The sequence below is a fragment of the Haliotis asinina genome, chromosome 7 (genome assembly GCF_037392515.1).
Source record: "Haliotis asinina isolate JCU_RB_2024 chromosome 7, JCU_Hal_asi_v2, whole genome shotgun sequence".
Lineage (NCBI taxonomy): Eukaryota > Metazoa > Mollusca > Gastropoda > Lepetellida > Haliotidae > Haliotis > Haliotis asinina.
In genome coordinates this window covers 11739231-11759874 of record NC_090286.1, presented here as the reverse complement: position 1 = coordinate 11759874, position 20644 = coordinate 11739231, and the positions used below count along the sequence as shown (strand labels likewise).

The 20644-nt window shown below is 38.8% G+C and overlaps 2 protein-coding genes across 5 annotated transcripts in view; one reads left to right on the top strand and one right to left on the bottom strand.

Annotated features, from left to right (window-relative positions):
- LOC137290578 (lethal(3)malignant brain tumor-like protein 3) overlaps positions 1 to 7328 on the bottom strand; it is a 38522-nt gene extending 31194 nt beyond the window's left edge. For both annotated transcript variants that reach the window (XM_067821616.1, XM_067821617.1), the window contains exon 1: positions 7271 to 7328. The gene's annotated coding sequence lies outside the window, so the exon portion shown is untranslated. The remainder of the gene's footprint in view (positions 1 to 7270) is intronic.
- A 297-nt stretch (positions 7329 to 7625) lies between these two features.
- On the top strand, positions 7626 to 18672 carry LOC137290572 (protein-L-isoaspartate O-methyltransferase domain-containing protein 1-like). 3 transcript variants are annotated; one of them, XM_067821609.1, is made up of 5 exons: positions 7626 to 7682; positions 10515 to 10874; positions 11777 to 12051; positions 12509 to 12620; positions 13570 to 18672. In XM_067821609.1, exons 2-5 carry the CDS (start codon positions 10568 to 10570, stop codon positions 14505 to 14507), a joined length of 1632 nt encoding a protein of 543 aa, XP_067677710.1. In that variant the 5' UTR covers positions 7626 to 7682; positions 10515 to 10567; the 3' UTR covers positions 14508 to 18672. The 3 variants fall into 3 exon arrangements, with proteins under 3 accessions (XP_067677710.1, XP_067677709.1, XP_067677711.1); XM_067821608.1 differs by having other exon boundaries at positions 7638 to 7682; positions 10521 to 10874; XM_067821610.1 differs by lacking the exon at positions 7626 to 7682 and adding an exon at positions 8615 to 8706.
- The last annotated feature ends 1972 nt before the right edge of the window (positions 18673 to 20644 follow it).

Genomic DNA, 20644 nt, shown 5'->3' with positions numbered 1-20644 from the left:
TTCTTGAACCCCCCCCCTCCCAAAGTATTTACTACCAAAAGTTTCCAGGGTATTAGCGGTGAATATGTATCCCAACAGTTCTTTGTTATTTGGTCCTACTACTGATCTTTGTCGTCGAATCACTTCAACTACATGTCCACCTATTGGAACACTTTAACACACTGGAGCGGCATTAATATAAGCTTCTTGGCTTATTCGCCTATCCAGATTTCAGCACATTTTGAAATAAAAATATGTTTAAACCAAAACCAAGGATGCCTTCAGAGGCTTAATCCATGAGTGTTACTCAGAGGCAGGATGTAATTAAAGCTTATCCTAAGTTAGTGCTTGTCATAATAAAAAGTGTGAGACAGATAGTTAATTGCAAATGTGATCATTCACCAGATCAAGTTGTTTCACATATTTCACAATGTTCTTGTAGGTTTAACAAAGACATGACAGAAACAATATCGAATCTAAAAATCACAAGATAGGTTAGTCCTCTGATCAAAAAGCACATGATTTCATCATTTTCGCTTGGACATATGAAGACTTGCAACAATTGTTTCCTCTCTGAAATTGACAAAATCTGTTTTGGAAAATTGATTTTCACAAAGCTCCAGATAATTTCCAAGCATATTGGGTGTTTACTCCAATGTCTGTTTGTTTACGAGTAACTGCATGTTTTGAGGAGTAACTAGCATTTTGTGTACTCCCACTAGTTTAAAGAACTGAGTATTTTCACCCAGAGTTATCCTTACTGGATAATTAACGCCGATAAACACATAAATAAAAATGCTTCTCAACAGACGTAAGATTTTAGCAATTCTTATAATGGCAAATAGTTGGCAGCTATCTATAAATACTCAACATGGAAGCCCCGTGACTACTACAGCGATCTCAGTGGCTATGGCTACAATATTATATGTATATATAGGCATTGCTCAACATGTGCTAACGCTGTTGTAGAGTTCAGGCGCCACAATGAATTATCATTTGCAGGCCAGTTTAGTTAATTAAGTAAAGTACGCAAGATATTATAGACCTATTGCATTTTAAGTGATTTTTATCCGTTTTTTGTACTTCCAGATTTGTAATTAAAGGAGTAAATCCCATTTTTACTGCACAAAATACACAATTACGCTCCTATCTGGAGCTCTGTTTTCACAAACATTTTTAACATTACTGGATTTCGGTGTTTCACAGGGAAAGAACCAAATGTTATCTACTCATTCCTGTAGTAAATGTGCTGAAATTGACTGCCAATTTAATGCAGGTATTTACCATGCAAGTTCAATATTCTGACAGTGACAAGGATAAAAGCTCTGACCTTGAGGCTGTGTCTTTGATGCTGGTTGCATCAATTTGTAATTGGTGTTTCAAGTTTCTGAAAATGAATTGGAGAGAAGTTTCTTCCACATTTTGTTTTAAAAAGTGAACCAATGCAATATATGACATTGGATAACGCAAATTTCACATTTGATGAAATTCTGAAACTTGTACAAGCCAATCAAAGATACAGATACTCTATGATACTGCACGTCATTAGAGGTTGAGTGGATCTTTAGACACATAATATATGCTTAGACACAATGACTCAGCTATTATCATGTTTAGTTTAGTTGGGGTGGAGTTTCGTCTTGTTGGATGTGGAGTGGTTTGGTGTTGGGTACGTTTTGGTGTGTGGAATGCTAATGTGCAGAAGGTTGAGGTTTTATTTGTAGGGTATGTAGTGGTGGTGTGTGCAGAGTGGGGTTTTGGTATGGAGGATAAGATGAGGTCGGGTTATGGAATTATCAAGGACACAGTCTAGACGAGGTCAAATACCACACCGATGTCTATCAGCAGAAAGTGTGTCTGATTTGCTGATAACATATATTTTTTTCCAGTTTCTGATTAAACATATGTGTAGAAAACAGAAAATAATTATGAATTTCCCATTTTATGTTCTAACATATCTTTCATGTTTGCTACTATGAAAGTATTTCATAAGAACCTTGTAGCAAGTTACAACGAAACGAAAGAAAGAAATAGAACAAAACAACAGAATCCACAATTCCTACAAATAAAATGTCTTTGGTGGCCTGAAGTCAACAAGGAAAATACTGAGTACTTAGATTTGCAAAATATGGCAAACATATTATCTGACAGAAATTGTCATTTGATCAGGAAGGTGAATCATGTGAGCAACTATCAAACATAGATATGCTAGATGTTGCTTTTTAATAGTTAAATATTGCATTCAGTTTAACATTATAAAATCATCCTCACATTTCTGAAATGAAAAATGCAAAGATATCAGATATGGATTTTATATCAATATAGCTGTCATTGACTTCTTAGGCAGCCATATTGATGAGATGCAAGGGTAGAGGTGTTGACTCAAGCTCACATGGAGAGGTTTCCTGCCTTGAACATTCACAAGACCTGCCACAACTGGTCAACAAGTACTACTCTTGAAAATATTAAAACTAGGCTAACAGCTAGTGAAGTACAAGATTTAGGGAAGTTATGTAACCATTTAAACAGATGATGGAGATCTGCAGGAAATCAGTATTTCCTTTTGAGTGTGTCTCAAGGCAATCAGAAATGTGCCCTTGGGAACATGAATAATTTCCATCCATCTGCCAACATGTTGATTACAGGGGTTCAAAAATATTTTGATAAGCTTCGAGTGACTTCATGAAGTAAATTGTCCCAATTTTCCACTTGCCCTGATTTTATGACACAATGTGTGATGTTAATGTTTACTGGACTATTTATCGAGGAGTGATACTTTCACTCTCTACTAGCTCTACTTTATTATTATTGTGAACTTAATAGCTTCATTATGAGCAGATATGAAATGAAATCTAAGAATATTTGTAGTTTGAAACTATAAGTGGAAATTATCTAGAAGTCAAAGGATAAGTAAGATACCATTATTTGATTGTCTGAAATGAAAACTGACTTGTCCAAAGCATCAGGTGATGCGATTTTTGAACCTCTGGAATACTATTTCACTGTAAGTTCTTCTTTTCACTATGAGATCTCCTTTCACTAAGAGATCACCATTTCACTATGACTGATAGTGACACTCCATTTAATTTCTGAATCACAGTCATTTTCTGAATCATTCTCTCCAATGAGCATGGTCATACATTTTCATGGAAGTGTATTTTCATGGAAGTACATTCATCACTGAATTCAAATACACTTCTGCTGACGAATGTGATTTTTAATACCCTTAACTGGGATTGGAAATCTGATCCCCACACTGAGAGGAGGTGACTTGCAACTAGACTTGCTTGGTTTGTTGTCATGTCACACTTAACAATCTTCCAGCTATATGTTGGCTGCATGTAAATAATCGAGTTGGACCAGACAATCCAGTGATCATCAGCATGAGCATAGATTTATGCAACTGGGGTAAGATGACATATGTCAACCAAATCAGCAAGTCTTACCACCAGATGCTGTTAGTCGCTTCTTATGGGTTACAGAAGAGCATGCAGCTTGACTTGAGCATAGTCTCTGAATAAATATGTAATTTAGAAGAAACAAGTAATTTAAAGAAGCACCAGTAAGATGGGGTTTCAGAACTTAAGGAAATCAACACTTGCTTCCATTAGGGCATTGCAGACAGTGAGTGAGTAAGTGAGTGAGTGAGTGAGTGAGTGAGTGAGTGAGTGAGTGAGTGAGTGAGTGAGTGAGTGAGTGAGTGAGTGAGTGAGTGAGTGAGTGAGTGAGTGAGTGAGTGAGTTTAGTTTTATGCCACACTCAGCAATATTCCAGCTGTACGGTGGCGGTCTGTAAATAATCGAGTCTGGACCAGACAATCCAGTGATCAACAACATGAGCATCGATCTGCGCAATTTGAAACCGATGACATGTCAACCAAGTCAGCTTGCCTGACCACATAATCCTCTTAGTCGCCTCTTACGACAAGCATAGTCAACTTTTATGGCAAGCATGGGTTGCTGAAGGCCGATTCTACCTGGAACCTTCATGGGTCCTTTGGAGAAAGTGCTGGGTGGAAGGGAATATAATGCTGTTCAGGGATGGAGAGCGAGACTAACATGGAGCTCAGATGCGAATTTATCACTATGATAGTGACATGCATAAACATGATAAATTACTTCTTTTACATATGAGTGTCTGTCTGCATGAATCTGACTATCTGCCTGCGCGTACTAGTCTAAAGTCAGGCTTCCCAAATTTTTGTGAAAACAAAATCCATGACTTTTCTGTAATTTGCCAGATATACTGTTTTTTCCACACAACAATACATGTCCTGGGGTATTTGGATACCTTCAAACACATATTACAATGTCTGAAATATAATAATATCTTAACTATGGCCTCCCATCTCCCATTAAAGTTGTCCGTTCTCTTTTCTTTATGACAAGATGACATCATAAAAATGAAACATCAAGTGTAGCCATTTTTCTTTAACTCTTTCACTATCTTTATTGCAGTTCTTGCAGCTCTCAAGGCGATGGGTGCAAAACGCCTTCAACAGTTAAAGCTTTGGTGCAACCAACAAAATAAATATAATAAAAATGCAATTATCATTTATTCATGACATATAATATACATTGCTGATTTTAAATAACAAATAAACAAAATTATAAGCATAAATCGCAAAAAGAAAATGCTATAATTTGTACTACCCTCATAGGTGCCAACAAAACAAATATTGAGTTCTGTCTGTGACAGAGGCTGCTTGTGTTTTTCATGTGACAAGTAGATTACTTACTCTTTAAATCACTTTTCACCCTAGATGAGGTTTTTCAAGTGAATCATTTGAACTCTGATTTTGCAGGATTTTTTTCATTGCATAATTTTTCAAGTTGAATTTGCATTTTTGATAATTTGTTGCTGTAAGTCCATACCAAAAGGTATCAGAATCTGCAAAGTTTTGCACTGAAAATAAGCCTTAAATATTGAATACATTAACTGTTTAGAATTCTAGTACCATGTGTATTAAAGCGAGCATTCACATACATGCAAACTAATTCTATTTCAATAATATTTTTAATTTCAAAATGGACAGCTTCACTAGATGAAAAATATTTACTCCTCTATGTACAAATATCGGGAATTTGTCATGCATGTTCTGTGCGAGCACAATAATCATCAATACCAATTCAGTTGTGACCTTAATTGCCTTGCATGACAATATCACAGTTCCACATGCAAATTTATTCCTTAAGTCATTAAATTTATTTCAAACAGGAACATTATTTACAATGAAAGCAGCACTTCAGATATGCTTTATAGTCAATTTGGTCCTTGTATATTATGGCACACTCAGTCTCCCAGTTTCAAATCTGGAAACCTTCAAACCACCAGTGATCCCGTGAGAATGCCTATAATAAATCAAAGGGTTCAAAGGGTTCAAATGTGGGTTCTGGTACCAAGAAATATTCTCTGTGTGTGGTCTGCGTGCACACACGCGTGTGTGTATATTAGGGGGTCAACAATTTTGTACACAAAAAATATTTAAAAATTTGCTTAAAAGATATGGGAAGGAAGGGGAAGGGGGTGTCACTTTGTGCATAAATTATAGGGGGCGTTGCCGACATTGTGCTTGCTTTTCTGTACAAATCATCCCGCAGCACGAGCCAAACATTATGAGCTGAGTGCCTCATATGCCAGTGGTCTGCCGAAACATGTCTGAGGAATACAATTTTGTGATTGATATCAGAAGACAAAACTCATAAGACAAAATAACATACAACTAACCAAGCTTTACAACTTCATCTACTTTTGATCTATTTTGAGGCCAATCACAAAAAGTATTTGGGGCCTTTACCCAAGTCCAGTGCGATTAATGAATGACTGAAAAGAACAAAAGGCTTTGACACCCGATTTCACATTCTTGCATTGCATGTGATGTAAAAAGAACCAGTCAGACACAAATATTTGATGCTCATTGTATCATCCACTAGCCGGCCTCACCAGGCTGTTACAAAATACTTATTTATGTTCATGTTATGTAAAACAACAATGACTCACATTAGAAAACGTCACTTTACCAGCAAATGTTGTGAGATGTGGAGAAATGAGAAGGTATAATTCATGGTATCACAAATACACAAATATGAAAAAGAATACAATTTTAGCTGAAACATATAGATCTTAAGAAAACATATACTAATATGCATTAGATAGTTCAGTACAATGAGGGAACTATATTAATCATATATTTTATGTTTGTTTTTTAATACAAAACTTCCAACATTTAATTCTTTTGAAAAATGCATCTGGTTTCAAATTGGCTTGTTGGGTGTGAATATATTTTCTAATAATAATGATCAAATCACTTACCAGAAACCTGTAACTTCATGTGATAAATCTGCCCACCTAAAATATTTATTACATGTAAAATCTCAAAAACAAGTTCACTTTAAAAAAAGTCATCAGATATGGCATTTTATAAACACACTGATTTCTTATATGCCTTAGTAAAAAACATACACATTATCTGCAACAAAGAATCGTCAGTATTAACTGTAATAGTTAAAGTTATCAAAAGGTAAACAGTAGCTTTTGCTACAGCAATTTTCAATGCTTGTTATTGTACAAAAATGGCTGACATAACTAACAGAAAACATCCAAGGTGTAGTGAGGTGTTGAGTATAATGTGAACAGCGCCTCATCCATCTGTGAAATTCATACCGTGTATGACGAAGGGGACATGTGACATAACAAGCACGGCAATGGCGGAAATATACCCGCAATGCGAAAGTTGCGAAAATTACTTTAATAAACAACAAAATCTGTATCAAAACTACAGACAAAAGTTGCTTTTCAAGCCTTACAGTGTTTCAAGCAGTGATTTGAGAAGCTTTTATTTTTGTACCAATTTTAATTGCAGGAATATTCCTTACAAGAGACATAGGGTTTTGCAGCCTCGTTTTGGATAACAACATTATGCGTCGGCAAAAACTGACTTTGCAGTGCTCTGAGCTAAATAAAATTAATCTAAACAAACTGACACCTTCTTGTCTATCATTGAATTGTGTCGCAATGGCTTGGAGGAACACCTTTACTAACTTTCACTCTTTCAGAAATGTGACTAACACTATTTTTTCCTTAAAACTCACTATATGATCTATCCCTACGTGCGCAAACCTGTGGATAAACTTATCACAGTAAGATATGGAAACAGCGTAAATGTGAATATTTTGAAGAAACAAAACCAACCAAACACGACAAAAGTTTAGAACAAGTAGTTTTCTAAATTTGGAAATACGTGTCTTTTCCTAATAATTCATTTACACGGAGAAAAACAAAATTTTCCTACCCTTCCTTGACTTTCCCAAACGCCATTTAACAGGATCAAAATTGCGAGGGAGTTTAACGGAACAGCCAACAAGATGATTGGTTGGCTTGGATAATCTAAGGCTAATTTCCCATGTGCACCTGTTGCCATCTGTAAAGCTACATCACGAAGCTAGGGGAGACAAATGCTGCAACAGGGACCAGGTTCTTGTGAAAGTTACTTGTAAATTCTGGCATAAATGGCAATAAAAATAAAAATAGTCAACGATGTGGTTACATTATCATATGATAACACAGTATGAAATACAATACAACTCATGTTGTCAACCTCAAATGAAAATTCCTTTCGTTTTCCCAGGATTCTGCCCTGTTTATGCGTGACGTCACAGTGTTGTTGTTTTGGTCGAGCAGCTGAAGTACAAGGGGAAAAGAAGGTAACCTGGCCAATCATGTCGTAACAATCTAGTCTTAGACGTCTGCCTCGTCCGGATTAATGTGCCTTACCGAAAGAAAGGTTGCGTTTAGTTACATGTTGACGGCGTACTGGTGCACGCCATTAGTTCAGCAGCGAAGTGTACGTGGGGTCGCCCGCTGCTCAGACGACAGAACGAGATTTCATCGACTGTCAGACATGAGTCGAGCGAAGGCGAGCTGCACGCTAGATCGCAATTGACTCGTTTAGCGGACAGGAAGCAGAAACAGTCATTCAGCTCTGTTGCAAGACAATAACTAGTCAGCGCAAATAAGTTCACAATGAAACATTTCTAAATGTCTGCCAGTGGCGACCTCGAAGGCACAGGGAAATTAGGCTTACATCAGAAAAACAAATATTGGTTTAGACCTTGTTCAGACTGTACAAAATGTCGCGGACTGAAATTACTTGTCAACTCTCAACACTCAAATCAGAAGTTACTTCTTGAATGCTCTTTTGCAAAGTTTGTACAGATTTAACGTAACTTTAAATTTGCTCCCAAGACATGGTGAGCGGTCATGAGTTACGTGAATGAGGCTTGTCACTTGCATAATATGTACCCAACATTTTGTTTCGATCTTAAGTTGGTACAGCCAAAATAGTAAGTTGCATCATGATAAATTTGGAAATATTCATTTCTGCAGTCAGGTCATTTTACCTCTACTTCTGAAATAATAACTCTCCCTGACTGTCTTCTGTCAATGAATCTTTGTCAGTAACAACTCATCTTTTCTAATCCAAAATAATGAGTGATTACACGATGCCATTTGGAGTGGTCAAATGCAACATATGTCATATTTGGGATTTTACTTCCTCAGACATATGTTGCAAAATAATGAGAGCAAGTGTTTGAAATGATTTTCATGTTTCAAAACTTTTTTTTTGGCAGAAAGAATTTTTTAAGGAGTTACCAGTTGTTGAAAGTCAAGTTTAACTGTCTGTTTCCCAGGGATTCATATCACCAAGTTTGTCAACAATCGTGTTGTGTAGTGAATTATACTGTCATTGCACTGTAAATGTTGTCTTTTCTAATAAGATTCAGTGTAAGTGTTGAAAATACTTCAGTTTCATTGAAAATGACTGTTGTAGTTTATTTCTATTGTAAAGGGATCCAAAGTGAGTGGGTAGTTTTCAGCAATATTCCAGCTGTATGGCGGTGGTCTGTAAATAATCGAGTCTGGACCAGACAATCCAGTGATCAACAACATGAGCATTGATCTGTGCATTTGGGAACCAATGACGTGTCAACCAAGTCAGCGAGCTTGACCACCTGATCCCGTTAGTCACCTCTTACGGCAAGCATAGTCGCCTTTTATGGCAAGCATGTGTTGCTGAAGGCCTATGCTACCCCAGGAGGGATCTAAAGTAGATATACTCAAGTTACAAATAGAATCAAAAGCTGTATTAAGAGTGTGATTATTACTTGCCATGTGTCTTTATAGATCACCTATATAATCTTAACAGAGACACACTCATATTCCTTAAATTGTAAGAATATCCACTACCACCTTACACTAAAACATTGCATTCCTTGTCAAAGTCACAAATAGTAATGCAAAATGACAGTCATGTTGGTACTGTTCCATATGTTTTGATATCACATCAACAGTAACTGGAATGTTTCAACAATAAATGTCAAATGCTAGAGATGACAAAGTGCTGCCTTATGCAAAGACAGATATAGTTACTGACAGTTCCGAACAGTATGTGCCTGGTGAAACCTGTATCATTACATTTTACATCATTTGCTGCACTTAGCATGCCCCGGCAAGTGGTGAAAATGGGAGAAGTGACATAGGGTGGGAGTTTTGCTAATTTTAGTCTGTATATAAATGCTGAAAAATAAGGCAAGTGGATTATGACAGATGGCCAGAATATTTGAGAAAAAGGTCTTCTTTTGACAAGTTTAGTAAACATCAGTGGCTGCACACTTTCCTTTTGCTGTTTGATATATTCTGGGAACAGTGTTTAAGGTAATTCCCAAATAAATTAAAAAGTAACAAGGAAAGAAATGGTCTAGATTTTGGTCTTTATAGGTAATTTTAGCTTAAAATCCCATTAGTGTTAGTTTAATTGAAGGTTAGATTCCTGTGGCAGACCTGTAGTTGTCACACACTCATTTGACTCAAAGCAGAAATGAATCTGTTCCTCTACCCACTGTAATCTTAGTCCAGTCACATTTGCTGATATCGTTCCATGAGTCAGGGTGAAAGGGTAATATTCATAATAATAACAAAAATATTCATATGGATTTTTTTATTGCGCTGAACTTAACACCAAAGTGTGCCCAAAGTTCTAACAGAGTTCCACAGTTCATTAGTTCCATGGATAATCCCAATTGCTAGAAGTTTATGATCACATAACTTATCCCACCAGGTACCCATTTGCTGCTGGGTGAATAGAGGCAATTTTGAACATACTCACTTAAGTATATCACACTTTTAGATTTCCACAATTGTCTGGAAACTGCATTTTTTTTAATGTAGCTTCAGTGATAGCAATTTTCATGTGCAGTAAACCTTGTTGATTGGCATAAGAAAGTAAGAATGTATATAAATATCTGTACTTGTTTTAGCAAGTTAACTGTCAACATTTGGTAAATACGTTCCTTTGCAAATCTAATCATTTCATAGCTAAAATGATGGAATAGTGTTTCCTGCTTGCAAGAAAGCTTATATATATCAATTTACTAATTAAAATTGTTTCTGTTTACAGCAGTGTGTAAATATGTGGTGTGGTTGGATTGTGTCTGTTGTGCAGGTAACCGATAAATATGTGAGTTCATTCTGATCAGTTTCAGTTTAATGTGACAGCCTAGCAGATAAGTCACTACGTACATCCATCAACATGGGTGGCGCCGTTAGCACTGGTGCAGACAACAATGAACTAGTGGACAACCTGGTGGAAGCCGACTACATCAAGAGTCCCCTCGTGGAGAAAGTGTTCCGTGCTGTTGACAGAGCGGACTACTACGTTGACGGGCACCGAGACAGCGCGTACAAGGACTTGGCTTGGAAACATGGCCACCTACACCTGTCGGCACCTTGCATCTACTCTGAAGTCTTGGAGTCACTGCAGGTGAAGGAGGGCCTCTCCTTCCTCAACCTGGGCAGTGGCACTGGCTACCTCAGTACCATGACAGGACTTATCCTTGGTAAGGTCTCATCCTGTATGATGTACTTGTATAAGCCCATGGTTCTTCCTACCTCTCATGTGGTACATTCGTGCATGCCCTGTCCAGTTACCCCTCATTCAACCCCTATTCTCCCATGTTCTGCATTATGCTTAGGGTCGTATATACTTCCCCACCACTGTTCAGTTCCAAGTTACATCTCATTCCCTTTCTCAACCTTGTGGTAGTTGTGTTGAGGGCCATACTTCTCCCACCCTTACTCACCACCCTGTACACCAACTACTCACCCCCTACACAAAAACATATATACGCATGCACGCCCACATTGCGTTGTGTGCAGGGCTGTATAGTGTTGAGCTGTATTTGCCCAGCCCTGCCCACGTCCACTTACTGTCCCTACTCACCTATTTCCTGTGTTTGTGTTCAAGTTTGCATGATGTAGAACTGTCCTTGCCCTGCTCCCACCCACCCATTATTCATCCCTACTCATTTTTGTGCTGTGATATGTTCACTGCCTTATGTTATAGTAATGTATTTGCCATACACCCACCCACCAACTACTCAACCCCTACTAACCAGTTACTCAACAACTTCTTGCCAGCTACTCCCTTCTCATCAGCCTCTCACCCCTTTTCACCACCCTCTCACCACCAACTCACCCATTTTTCACGACCCACTCACCCCCTTCTCACTGCTCACTCACCTCCTTTTCACCACCCACTCACCCCTGTTAAATTGCCCACCCACCCTTTCTCACTCATCTGTTGTGTTCAGGGTCTTATGGTCTAGAATCCTACTTGCCCTACCCTTGTTCTGACATATAGCTGGAATATTGCAGAGTGCTGCATTTAACAACAAACCAAACCTTACCCTTGCTGACCTCATACTGACTGCTACTCACCCATGCGCTGCGTTGTGTTCAGGGCCTTATGGTGTGAACCATGGTGTTGAGCTGTATGAGGATGTTGTGGAATATGCACGGGAGAGGCTTGAGGAGTTCAAGAAGAACTGCGATACCTTCGACGAGTTTGACTTCTGCGAGCCAATGTTTGTTGTTGGGAACTGCCTCCAGATCAACTCCTGCTGCCGTCAGTATGACCGTGTGTACTGTGGAGCTGCCTGCCCAAAAGAGCATGAGAACTACATGAAGAATCTCATCAACGTTGGAGGGGTGCTAGTCATGCCCCTCAATGATCAGGTAGGTCACTGGTCTCTCACCATGAACAGAAGTTGCTGTGACAATTTCCTTGCTCTTCTCTGTTACTTTCTCAATTGAATCTACTGAAATCCTGTAAAATCAGATGTATTTGCTCCACTGAACTAGAGAAATATATTGTCCTCAATGATGGTCTGTGGTGCCAAAAGCTCTTAAAGGGCTGGGTTAGAACTGGCCTTCTTTAACCCATGCTTGTTGTAACAGCCAACTGAAATGATTGGATGGACACACTTGCTGACTTGATAGACACATGTTATCATATCCCTATTACTGGATGTTTTGGCCCAGGCTTGATTATTTTCAGACCGGCAAATAGCTACAATAGTGTGGCATTTAACAACAATCAGTCAGTCAGTGGCCAGAAAGAGGTTGATTCCGGATGTGTTACTGAGGCACTATACCTGCTTTCGTTATTACTTGGTTTTGTGTCTTCCACCAGCTGTTACAGATACGCCGCACTTCAGAGACAACATGGGAGACAAAGAACATCCTTCCAGTTTCCTTTGCCACCCTTGTGTCTCCATCAAAGGAGGATGAAATGATTGATCTCCGTGAGTACATATTTGTGTCAACATAGACACAGTGACTTCATTACTAACCTGCTACCTGCTTCTAATAACAATTACTTATTGAACATTGTTCAGAATGATTTAGAAACTCACCAGAAACTGTAAAATCCAACAATTTATTATTAAGCTTGTGTTTCTTGTTTCTTTTCATTGTTGGCAGTGTTCATGATGGTGTTTCAAAGTAACAGGATATTGGGTCCTGTAAGTTTCAGATGTCTGTCTGACCCAATGAAAATTCACAGGACCCACAGAATTAAGTTCAACAAACATTATATATTTAACATTTCCTATAACTGACATTGAAATTTTTAACATTATATGATAACAAACATAAGATAAATAAATAGCAAACAAGTGTCACATGCCACAAATGACAACTTCACACAAAGACATTGTGAAATATTGGGTCTTGCGGGTTGGTGATTTCTATCTGACCACTGGGGAATCTGCCAGATTTGTCAGAGGGCCAGACGCTTTTTGCGAACACTGTGTTGGTATATCTATGGTATATCTATCTATTCTCTTTACACATTCTGGTTTTAATAAAGTTTAATTTTCATTTTGAAATTGTTTGTGAAAAGGTAAACCTGCACAAAGGACTAAACTTGATCATTGATATGTCATAGTTAATCGTCTTTGTTCCATTATTCCAAAATGTCAAAACAGTTTCACCACATGTTCAGAGTAGAATTTATGGAAATGAAAACTAATAACACATCCAAGTGCTGGAAGTATGGTTTAAACACAGTTTATCCTTTATGTTATCAAAATGAATGTGAGTGTCTGTGCATTTCTGATGTTCGGGTAAGCTTAGACTCGAAGTGCATGGTGAAACCTTCTAAAAAGGTGTCTGGGGTATAATGCAGTGAGATCTCCATCTGCATTAGGTTTGATGATCTGATGCTTCTATAGCTGATATTTCTTTTTGCAGCTGATGTGTCACTGCCGATGCTGCAGGAAGTTTGTCGCATCACCATCAGGAAGATCCTACGTGTTAACATCCTAGCCTCCTTTCCTCACCTGAAGAATGTCCGCAAGAAGAAACGTGAACCTGTCAAGAAACGTGCAGGCAAACAGAGACGCATCAATATTGTGCCCATGAGCATGGGGATGATGATCCTGGGGCAGTTTGAGGACAGCGATGATGATGAGGGAGGGGAACCAGTTCGGTTGATTCGTAGACGACGCTTCCTGCGGAGTGTTGCTGATGCTGAGGAAGAGGAAGAGGGTATGGAGGAGGACAATGAGCAGATGGAGGAGGGTGGTGCTGAGGGTGAGACAGAGAGGGAGGGTGAAGCTGAGGCAGGAGCCTCTGGAGAACAACAGTTGAAGACCACCAGAGTTAGGAGTGCCCCAACCAGAAATGGTGCTGCATCCTCAGGAAGTCATTCCAGCTCCACTACGGCCTCCAACAATAGCAGCAGCAGACTTCATGGTATAGGTCGCTTTCTGGCTGATGCCCATTCCTCTGATGACACTGACAACGATGATGATGACGAAGATCATCATGATGAGGATGATGAAGGTGTTGACATTGTGGAAATGCTGCAGTTGAACGATGTTGCAAAATCTGGGCTTAGTCCCCCACGCAAGATTCGCTGTTCATCCAACACAAGTGCTGATACCTCTGAAACGTCAGGCATCGGGTCTCTAGGAGATGACCCTCTGGAAGCTGACACGTCGCATGAGAACAGTGAGAAGGCATCACCTGCCAGCAGCTTTGAGGGCTCCGGCAACCACGCCATGGACTGCACGGAACAGGAGGATGGACGACCACGGGTAGTGGTGGGCACAATATTGAGGGAGAGGATAGGACAGCTGCCGCTGCCTATTGCATTGAAGACGTACCTGATGTACTACCGCAACTAGCCACGTCCACCTTGTCATGGTGCATCAGGGTTGTACCAGAAGTTGCTTAAGTTTGGTAAAGTGTTCAGGTTCTACAACCATGTGACATGTGTAAGGGACGGCGTATTATGTGGTAATGGCCTGCTTTCACATGGATGACTCAAATGAGATGACAGCATGCTTTCATATGTGACTGAGGTGATGTCATGGCTGACTTGTACTGATGTCACATAACTGGTTTCATAACCAGCTTTCACATGTGTGACTGTGTATGACTTGACCTCAGTCACAGCCAGCTTAGATGTGTCACTTGAGCATAGTCATGGACAGCTTACATGTGTGACTTGACCATCATCATGGCTAAATCACTTGTGTGACTTGATCGTCATCACAGCCAGGTTACATGTGTGACTTGATCATCATCACGACCAGGTTACATGTGTGACTTGACCAGTGTCACAGTTCAGCTTCCATTAGAGTGACCAACCAGTTACAGACTCACAAGCACAGCAAGTGTTTGTTGGTAGCTGTTAGGCAGGACGTGGAATAAACTGACCAATTGTCTGTGATAGATTTGGGGAGGATTTCACCATGTAAATATTTTTGTACATATGTTTTGAATATAAGTGCCATGTTTTGAAATGATTGTGCTAGTTGTCTCAGTGCTTGGTTTGGGGATGAACAAATCAAATTTTGCTATGTTTGACATGAATGAGTAGACATCAAATTTTGTCTTTTCTTGTTGTTAGAGCGGAGTTATATATATGGATTCTAGACCTTGACCAGGGCAGGTGAAATGCCTGCTTGAATATCTTACAATGCATATATACCCACCTGTCTAGTTCAGTCTTACAGCCACACTGTTTTGAAAGACAATGTCTTTCATGAGGCCATTATAGATTTATCAGTTAAGGGACTCTCGGCCAAGACATTATTTTGAAATTCATGGTCATCTGACACATCACTCAGATCACACTGTCCTTCCCTCTTCCCTCACATGTCTGACACACATCACCCTCACATCTGACTCACCACCTACACATGTCTTACCCGGCCCTACCCATGCATGTCAGGCTCACACCATTCACACAAGTTGGACACACCACACAAGTTGAATACACCACCAGCACAAGTCGGACACACCACCCAAACATGTTGGACCCCCACCCACACAAGTTGGACTCACACCACCCACACACATTTGACACACACCACCCACACAAGGCTTTAACACTCCCCACACAAGTTGGACACACACCACCCTCATAAATCTGACACAAGCTACCCACACATGTTGGACACACACCATTCTTGTAAATCTGACACACGCCACCCAGACATGGGACACGCCATCACAAGTTGGACGCACACCACCCACACTTTGGACATACCACCCACACAAGTCTGACACACCACTAACACAAGTTTGACACACCATCCACACAGTTTGACACACACCACTCACACACATTAGACACCACCCACACACGTCAGACACATGGCAACCAAGTCACTTTCTCCCTCCCCCACCTCAAGCCCATCTTGCCCCTATTCTTGCATGTCTTAAAGCGACATCCTTTCTCCATTTTTTCAGACACTGAAATTGGTAAAAAGCTTGCATTTCTGTCCCAGTCTCTTTCCTTTTGGGGAATATATCCACTGTCATTCAGCCAGAAAGCTGAAACTAAGCCTGCCAAATAGGACACTCTTCATTGGTCCCCCGGATTAATGATAATATTTACATGTATACAAGATTCACTCCTACTTCCAGAGTGTTTCATACCATAATACAATGATTACATTTCTATTTAGTGTACCAGCTTTCACAGCAGCTGAAATCATTTCACAGCATGTCTACCTGATATTGACATTCTTTTTTTTCTTTTTATGAACTTTGAGAAAAAATGTAATTATATACACAGAATATGAATTTCCATACTGCTTTGTTTTCTATTATTTCCTGAAAAATACAGTAATGTCTATTCAGTGGTAGTGCCTAGGTCTTGTAGGCTTGACTGTCTTTTCAATGCAAAGTGATTTAGGTAGTAATGTAGACTTATCTGAACTGTTCATCACTGATGACATGGTTACCTGGCTGGTTGTTTGCAGATGAGAAGCAATGACATACTTAACAAATGGCTGTGAAACATTCTGGAAGCATAGGGCGTTGACATGCAGGGTGTCAGAAGAGGGGCATATGCTATATCCCACATGGCTTCCAGGACAGGTTCAACAAGATATGTCTGTGATATGTTAAGGTTGCGGATCTTGAATAATAATGTTTATGTATAGAGCATTAGTGTTTGATCATTGCTCCCCAATCTGATCGGATTTCAACAAATCCAGCTTGTTTTCACATTTTTCCTAACAACTTGTGTTGCAAGGAAGTGATGCATCTTCTCAACAAGATGTCCACATAGAGCATTTTCACAATTAGCATGAGTAATTTTGTTGAATTTTCTTTGTTCTTCTGTGTTATATCTTTACAATGTAATCATGAGGATTTCCTTTGTCTGGATGGTCAATTACCATTTTGTACATTCTAGTCAGCAGGTCATTGGCCACAGCTAACTAGAAAAAATTCCACCAGAAATTGGTATATTTGACATATTTAGATAGTATATCCATTTGAAGGATACTGATTGAAAAAAGTAAGCATCATGTGTGTACCCAGGAGTCCAATGGGGACTGTTTTGACCTACTTTTTACCTGACAACTGATTTCATCTTCTTTGTGTATTTTCTCAAATTTGAAAGATAAGTTGCTATTGGGATTTTTCTACATTTGCATCAAGGCTAATATTCTGCCACAAGGCTAGAGCTTTTGTCTGTAAACTTACGGATGTTTCCATATCATGTCACAGTGTTAGCGAAGGTTTTACCTTTGTAGGATGATAAGCATTTCACTGTCAGTTGGAGCAATCACGGGCAAAAGGATGTAATGCTTCCATTTACATAATTGAATGTGGTCTTGACATACCCCTGAACGTATGAAACTGACCACTGAAACAGTAATTAAATTTGATTACTAAGTAGAACCCGGAGTCCAGTCAACATTGCATACGCTGTCATTTGTAGTTTGTGAAGGACTGAGCACATCCATATCTTTTAAAACATTTGAATTGACACATTTTTTACTCAACGAAATGCAGTGTTTGTAAGGATTCAAAAAGGCACATCTACTCATCTTTTTCCCTAAAGGTTTTATCCATACTTGTATATACCTCATGTAAAATATGTGCTGATGTTGATCTAGATTTATTATGTACTTAACAACCTTTGTCTTCTTGAAAAAAAACAGAATCTCCTCAGTGGAACTTGAAGATTTCACCTTTCTTTTTGTGCTGGGATGTGGTAAGTGCCATATTTTCCCATGTATCCACAGAGCAGATCACGCAGTTTCATGTATAATGTTAAGGGGAAATGGCATGGTATCTTTGCCATGATCCACATGTAATGAAGAGTCTGGAGGAGTAATTTGAAACCTGCGGACTTTGGACTGCATCACTAGTGTTGATAATCAATGGGGAGATAACTCACTTGCAGACGACAGACCATTCAGCATTATAATGTCTGTTGTCCTCTATGCAGGACATCACTTTGTACATTGTTTGAATATTATGTTTGTTTCAGTTTGATTTCAGATTGTTTCCGTTGTTGAATTTTGTGTTCAGTACCAAATGTGTTCTGTGTCACCATAGTAACCATATTTACAATTGTCCTGGATTTGATTTGAATGTATGTCTGGAATTGGAATGAAAAAATCACACGGCACTCAACTGTCAGAACAGGTGTTCAGAGAAGATGTTAATGTGCATTTATAAAACTCTTCAAATTCCACAAAATTTAATAAAGCTCATGTTATCAGTGTTGAGCAATAGAAAATCTCAGTTCTATCAGTCATATCATCTTTATCACTGATAGCAAACAACAATGTTATTCTTGCTGTGCACATCATTCTGTATTCACAAGCAGCTTAGTGATCAGTCAGTTGGAGAGGTTGCTACATGGGACGGTGATGCTTGGTGAATGTCCCTGGAATATGTCTTGACAGTCACCTGCCAACATTACTTAGAGAATGTGAAAAGGTGGAATTGTCTTTTGGCCATCATGTTTACTTTGTGCTCTTTAGGAATTGTTTTCTTAGAAGTTGTAAATATGAGACGAAATAAATCATATTATTATTATTATTATTATTATTATTATTATTATTCATGTTATTCTTTCATGACCATGTGTTACTTCAAGACGTCTTGTGGTTTGATTTGTGCAGACATTGCACAGTTAATTTACAAGGGTCAGCTGTGATGTTGCTTAAAACTTAAGTCACTCCCTCCAAGGGACACATTGATAATGGAACACAATATTGTTCCTTTTATGTCACAATATGCTGAAGAAAAACAGTAGGAAAATGCAAAATACAAATCCACACCATCAGGCTCTTATCTTCAAGAGTGTACAAAGCTCAGAATGTACGTATCATTAAAATATTGTCACACTTCACTATTTGTTACGAGGGAGAAGAAAATGGACAGCCTGGTGTGAGGATGGCACAGCACTGGTTAAATGAATTGAAAACTCTTTCAGTACTTGTGCATGTGCTTTTCAAACACCTGGCTATCACTTTCTCTGCACTCCTTCCCTCTTAACAACAGAGAATTGTGTCAAAATTTTAATGACAGTTTGTTAAACAACTTATATATTTTTTAACATAAATCTTGCAAAAACCTCACAGAATTAGTCTGATGTTTTGATTAGGATCAACATTTCATTGAGTATTCGATGTTAACTAGTTTCCAATGGAGCTGTTAGCTTTTAGGATACACTCTCATATTCGGTGACCCAAACCATAGCCCTTCATGAATACTATTCGTTATTTGGGGTCACCGGAACTGAAAATGAATGAATATTTACAATTTTTTATCTGAGCATGTTTTACTTAAGCCCTTATTAAAGTGGAAATATGCAAGAATGGAATATGTACTAGCATTGTAGTAGTGCAATAGGTTACAATGGCTGCAAATGGTACTGTGGACTGTAACTATTAGTGTACTAGATAGTAGTACAAGATATGAGTGTCATGTTGATCACTAGTTATTACTACAACAAATTAACAGTCAACATAGTGACTGATACACAATTTGGAACCCCTAACTACAATATTATACTTGTGAATAATTACTCACATTGGTTACCCAATATCCGTGATACATATCATATTCGCCACATTGTGTATTCGTTGCAGCCCTAGTTTTCAAGCAAGTTTGTAATTCACTGGTTCACTTTTGAATCAGGCAGATGTAGCATCATAGCTCCTGTTCATGGTACTGCTGTTTGAACCAGTAATATTGTGATATCAATGAATATAACTGAATGATATTACAACTGTGATTCATTGCCTGATATGGTTATTGCGTCATCTAGCAATAATATAGCCACAATATCAGAGACTGATATTGATATTGTGTTACAAACACCTGTTGGGTCATTTGTGGAGTGATACGACTGATGTAGAACTGCTGTTTCAGTGTGTAGGAAACGGCCAGCGGTACTGCCATATATCTTGAGTTGCAAACATGAATACTGTTCCTGAAGCTTTCTTGCTCAGGTGCCATGGATTCACTGGCTTACAAGAAATCCCCCCCAAAAGCTTCGGATTCCTTTACACATGTATGCGGTGAAGAATATTTAGTGCTCAGTTATTTTATATTATGCAAATTAAGGTATGGTTTCATTTTACTTTCTCTTAATATTTGTACTTAAATGAGGAATCAACGTGATCATCACCAGTGATAACAGAATTCTGCCTCATCGCTTGGAGATAAGTAACATGTATCTGGGAACCCAGGAAGATCTTGACATTGGCATCTTACAGTCTATATCTTGTGTACTTTGAAGATGCATGGATAAATATGCTTTATAGTTTCTGAGCTTTGGGCCAGTGGCGAGTGTCCTTGCTCATCACACCAATGGACCGAGCATGCCATGCAAAATGTAATTTTACTGAAGATAAGAATGTATGGATGCCAGCTTGTATATTTTGATGGACACAATGTTTCGGAGTATATCCATGCTCCTTCATCTGGTGAATAAAACACTAGGAAACAGACAGTGATATATGTACATGTGAAACAACAGTGATAACTTGACAAGGGAAGC

Coding starts and splice junctions, on each gene's coding strand:
- LOC137290572 (XM_067821609.1), top strand. CDS start 10,568: ATGGGTGGCGCCGTTAGCACTGGTGCAGACAACAATGAACTAGTGGAC. Junction 10,875..11,776: donor CATGACAGGACTTATCCTTG/GTAAGGTCTCAT, acceptor CGTTGTGTTCAG/GGCCTTATGGTGTGAACCAT. Junction 12,052..12,508: donor TCATGCCCCTCAATGATCAG/GTAGGTCACTGG, acceptor GTCTTCCACCAG/CTGTTACAGATACGCCGCAC.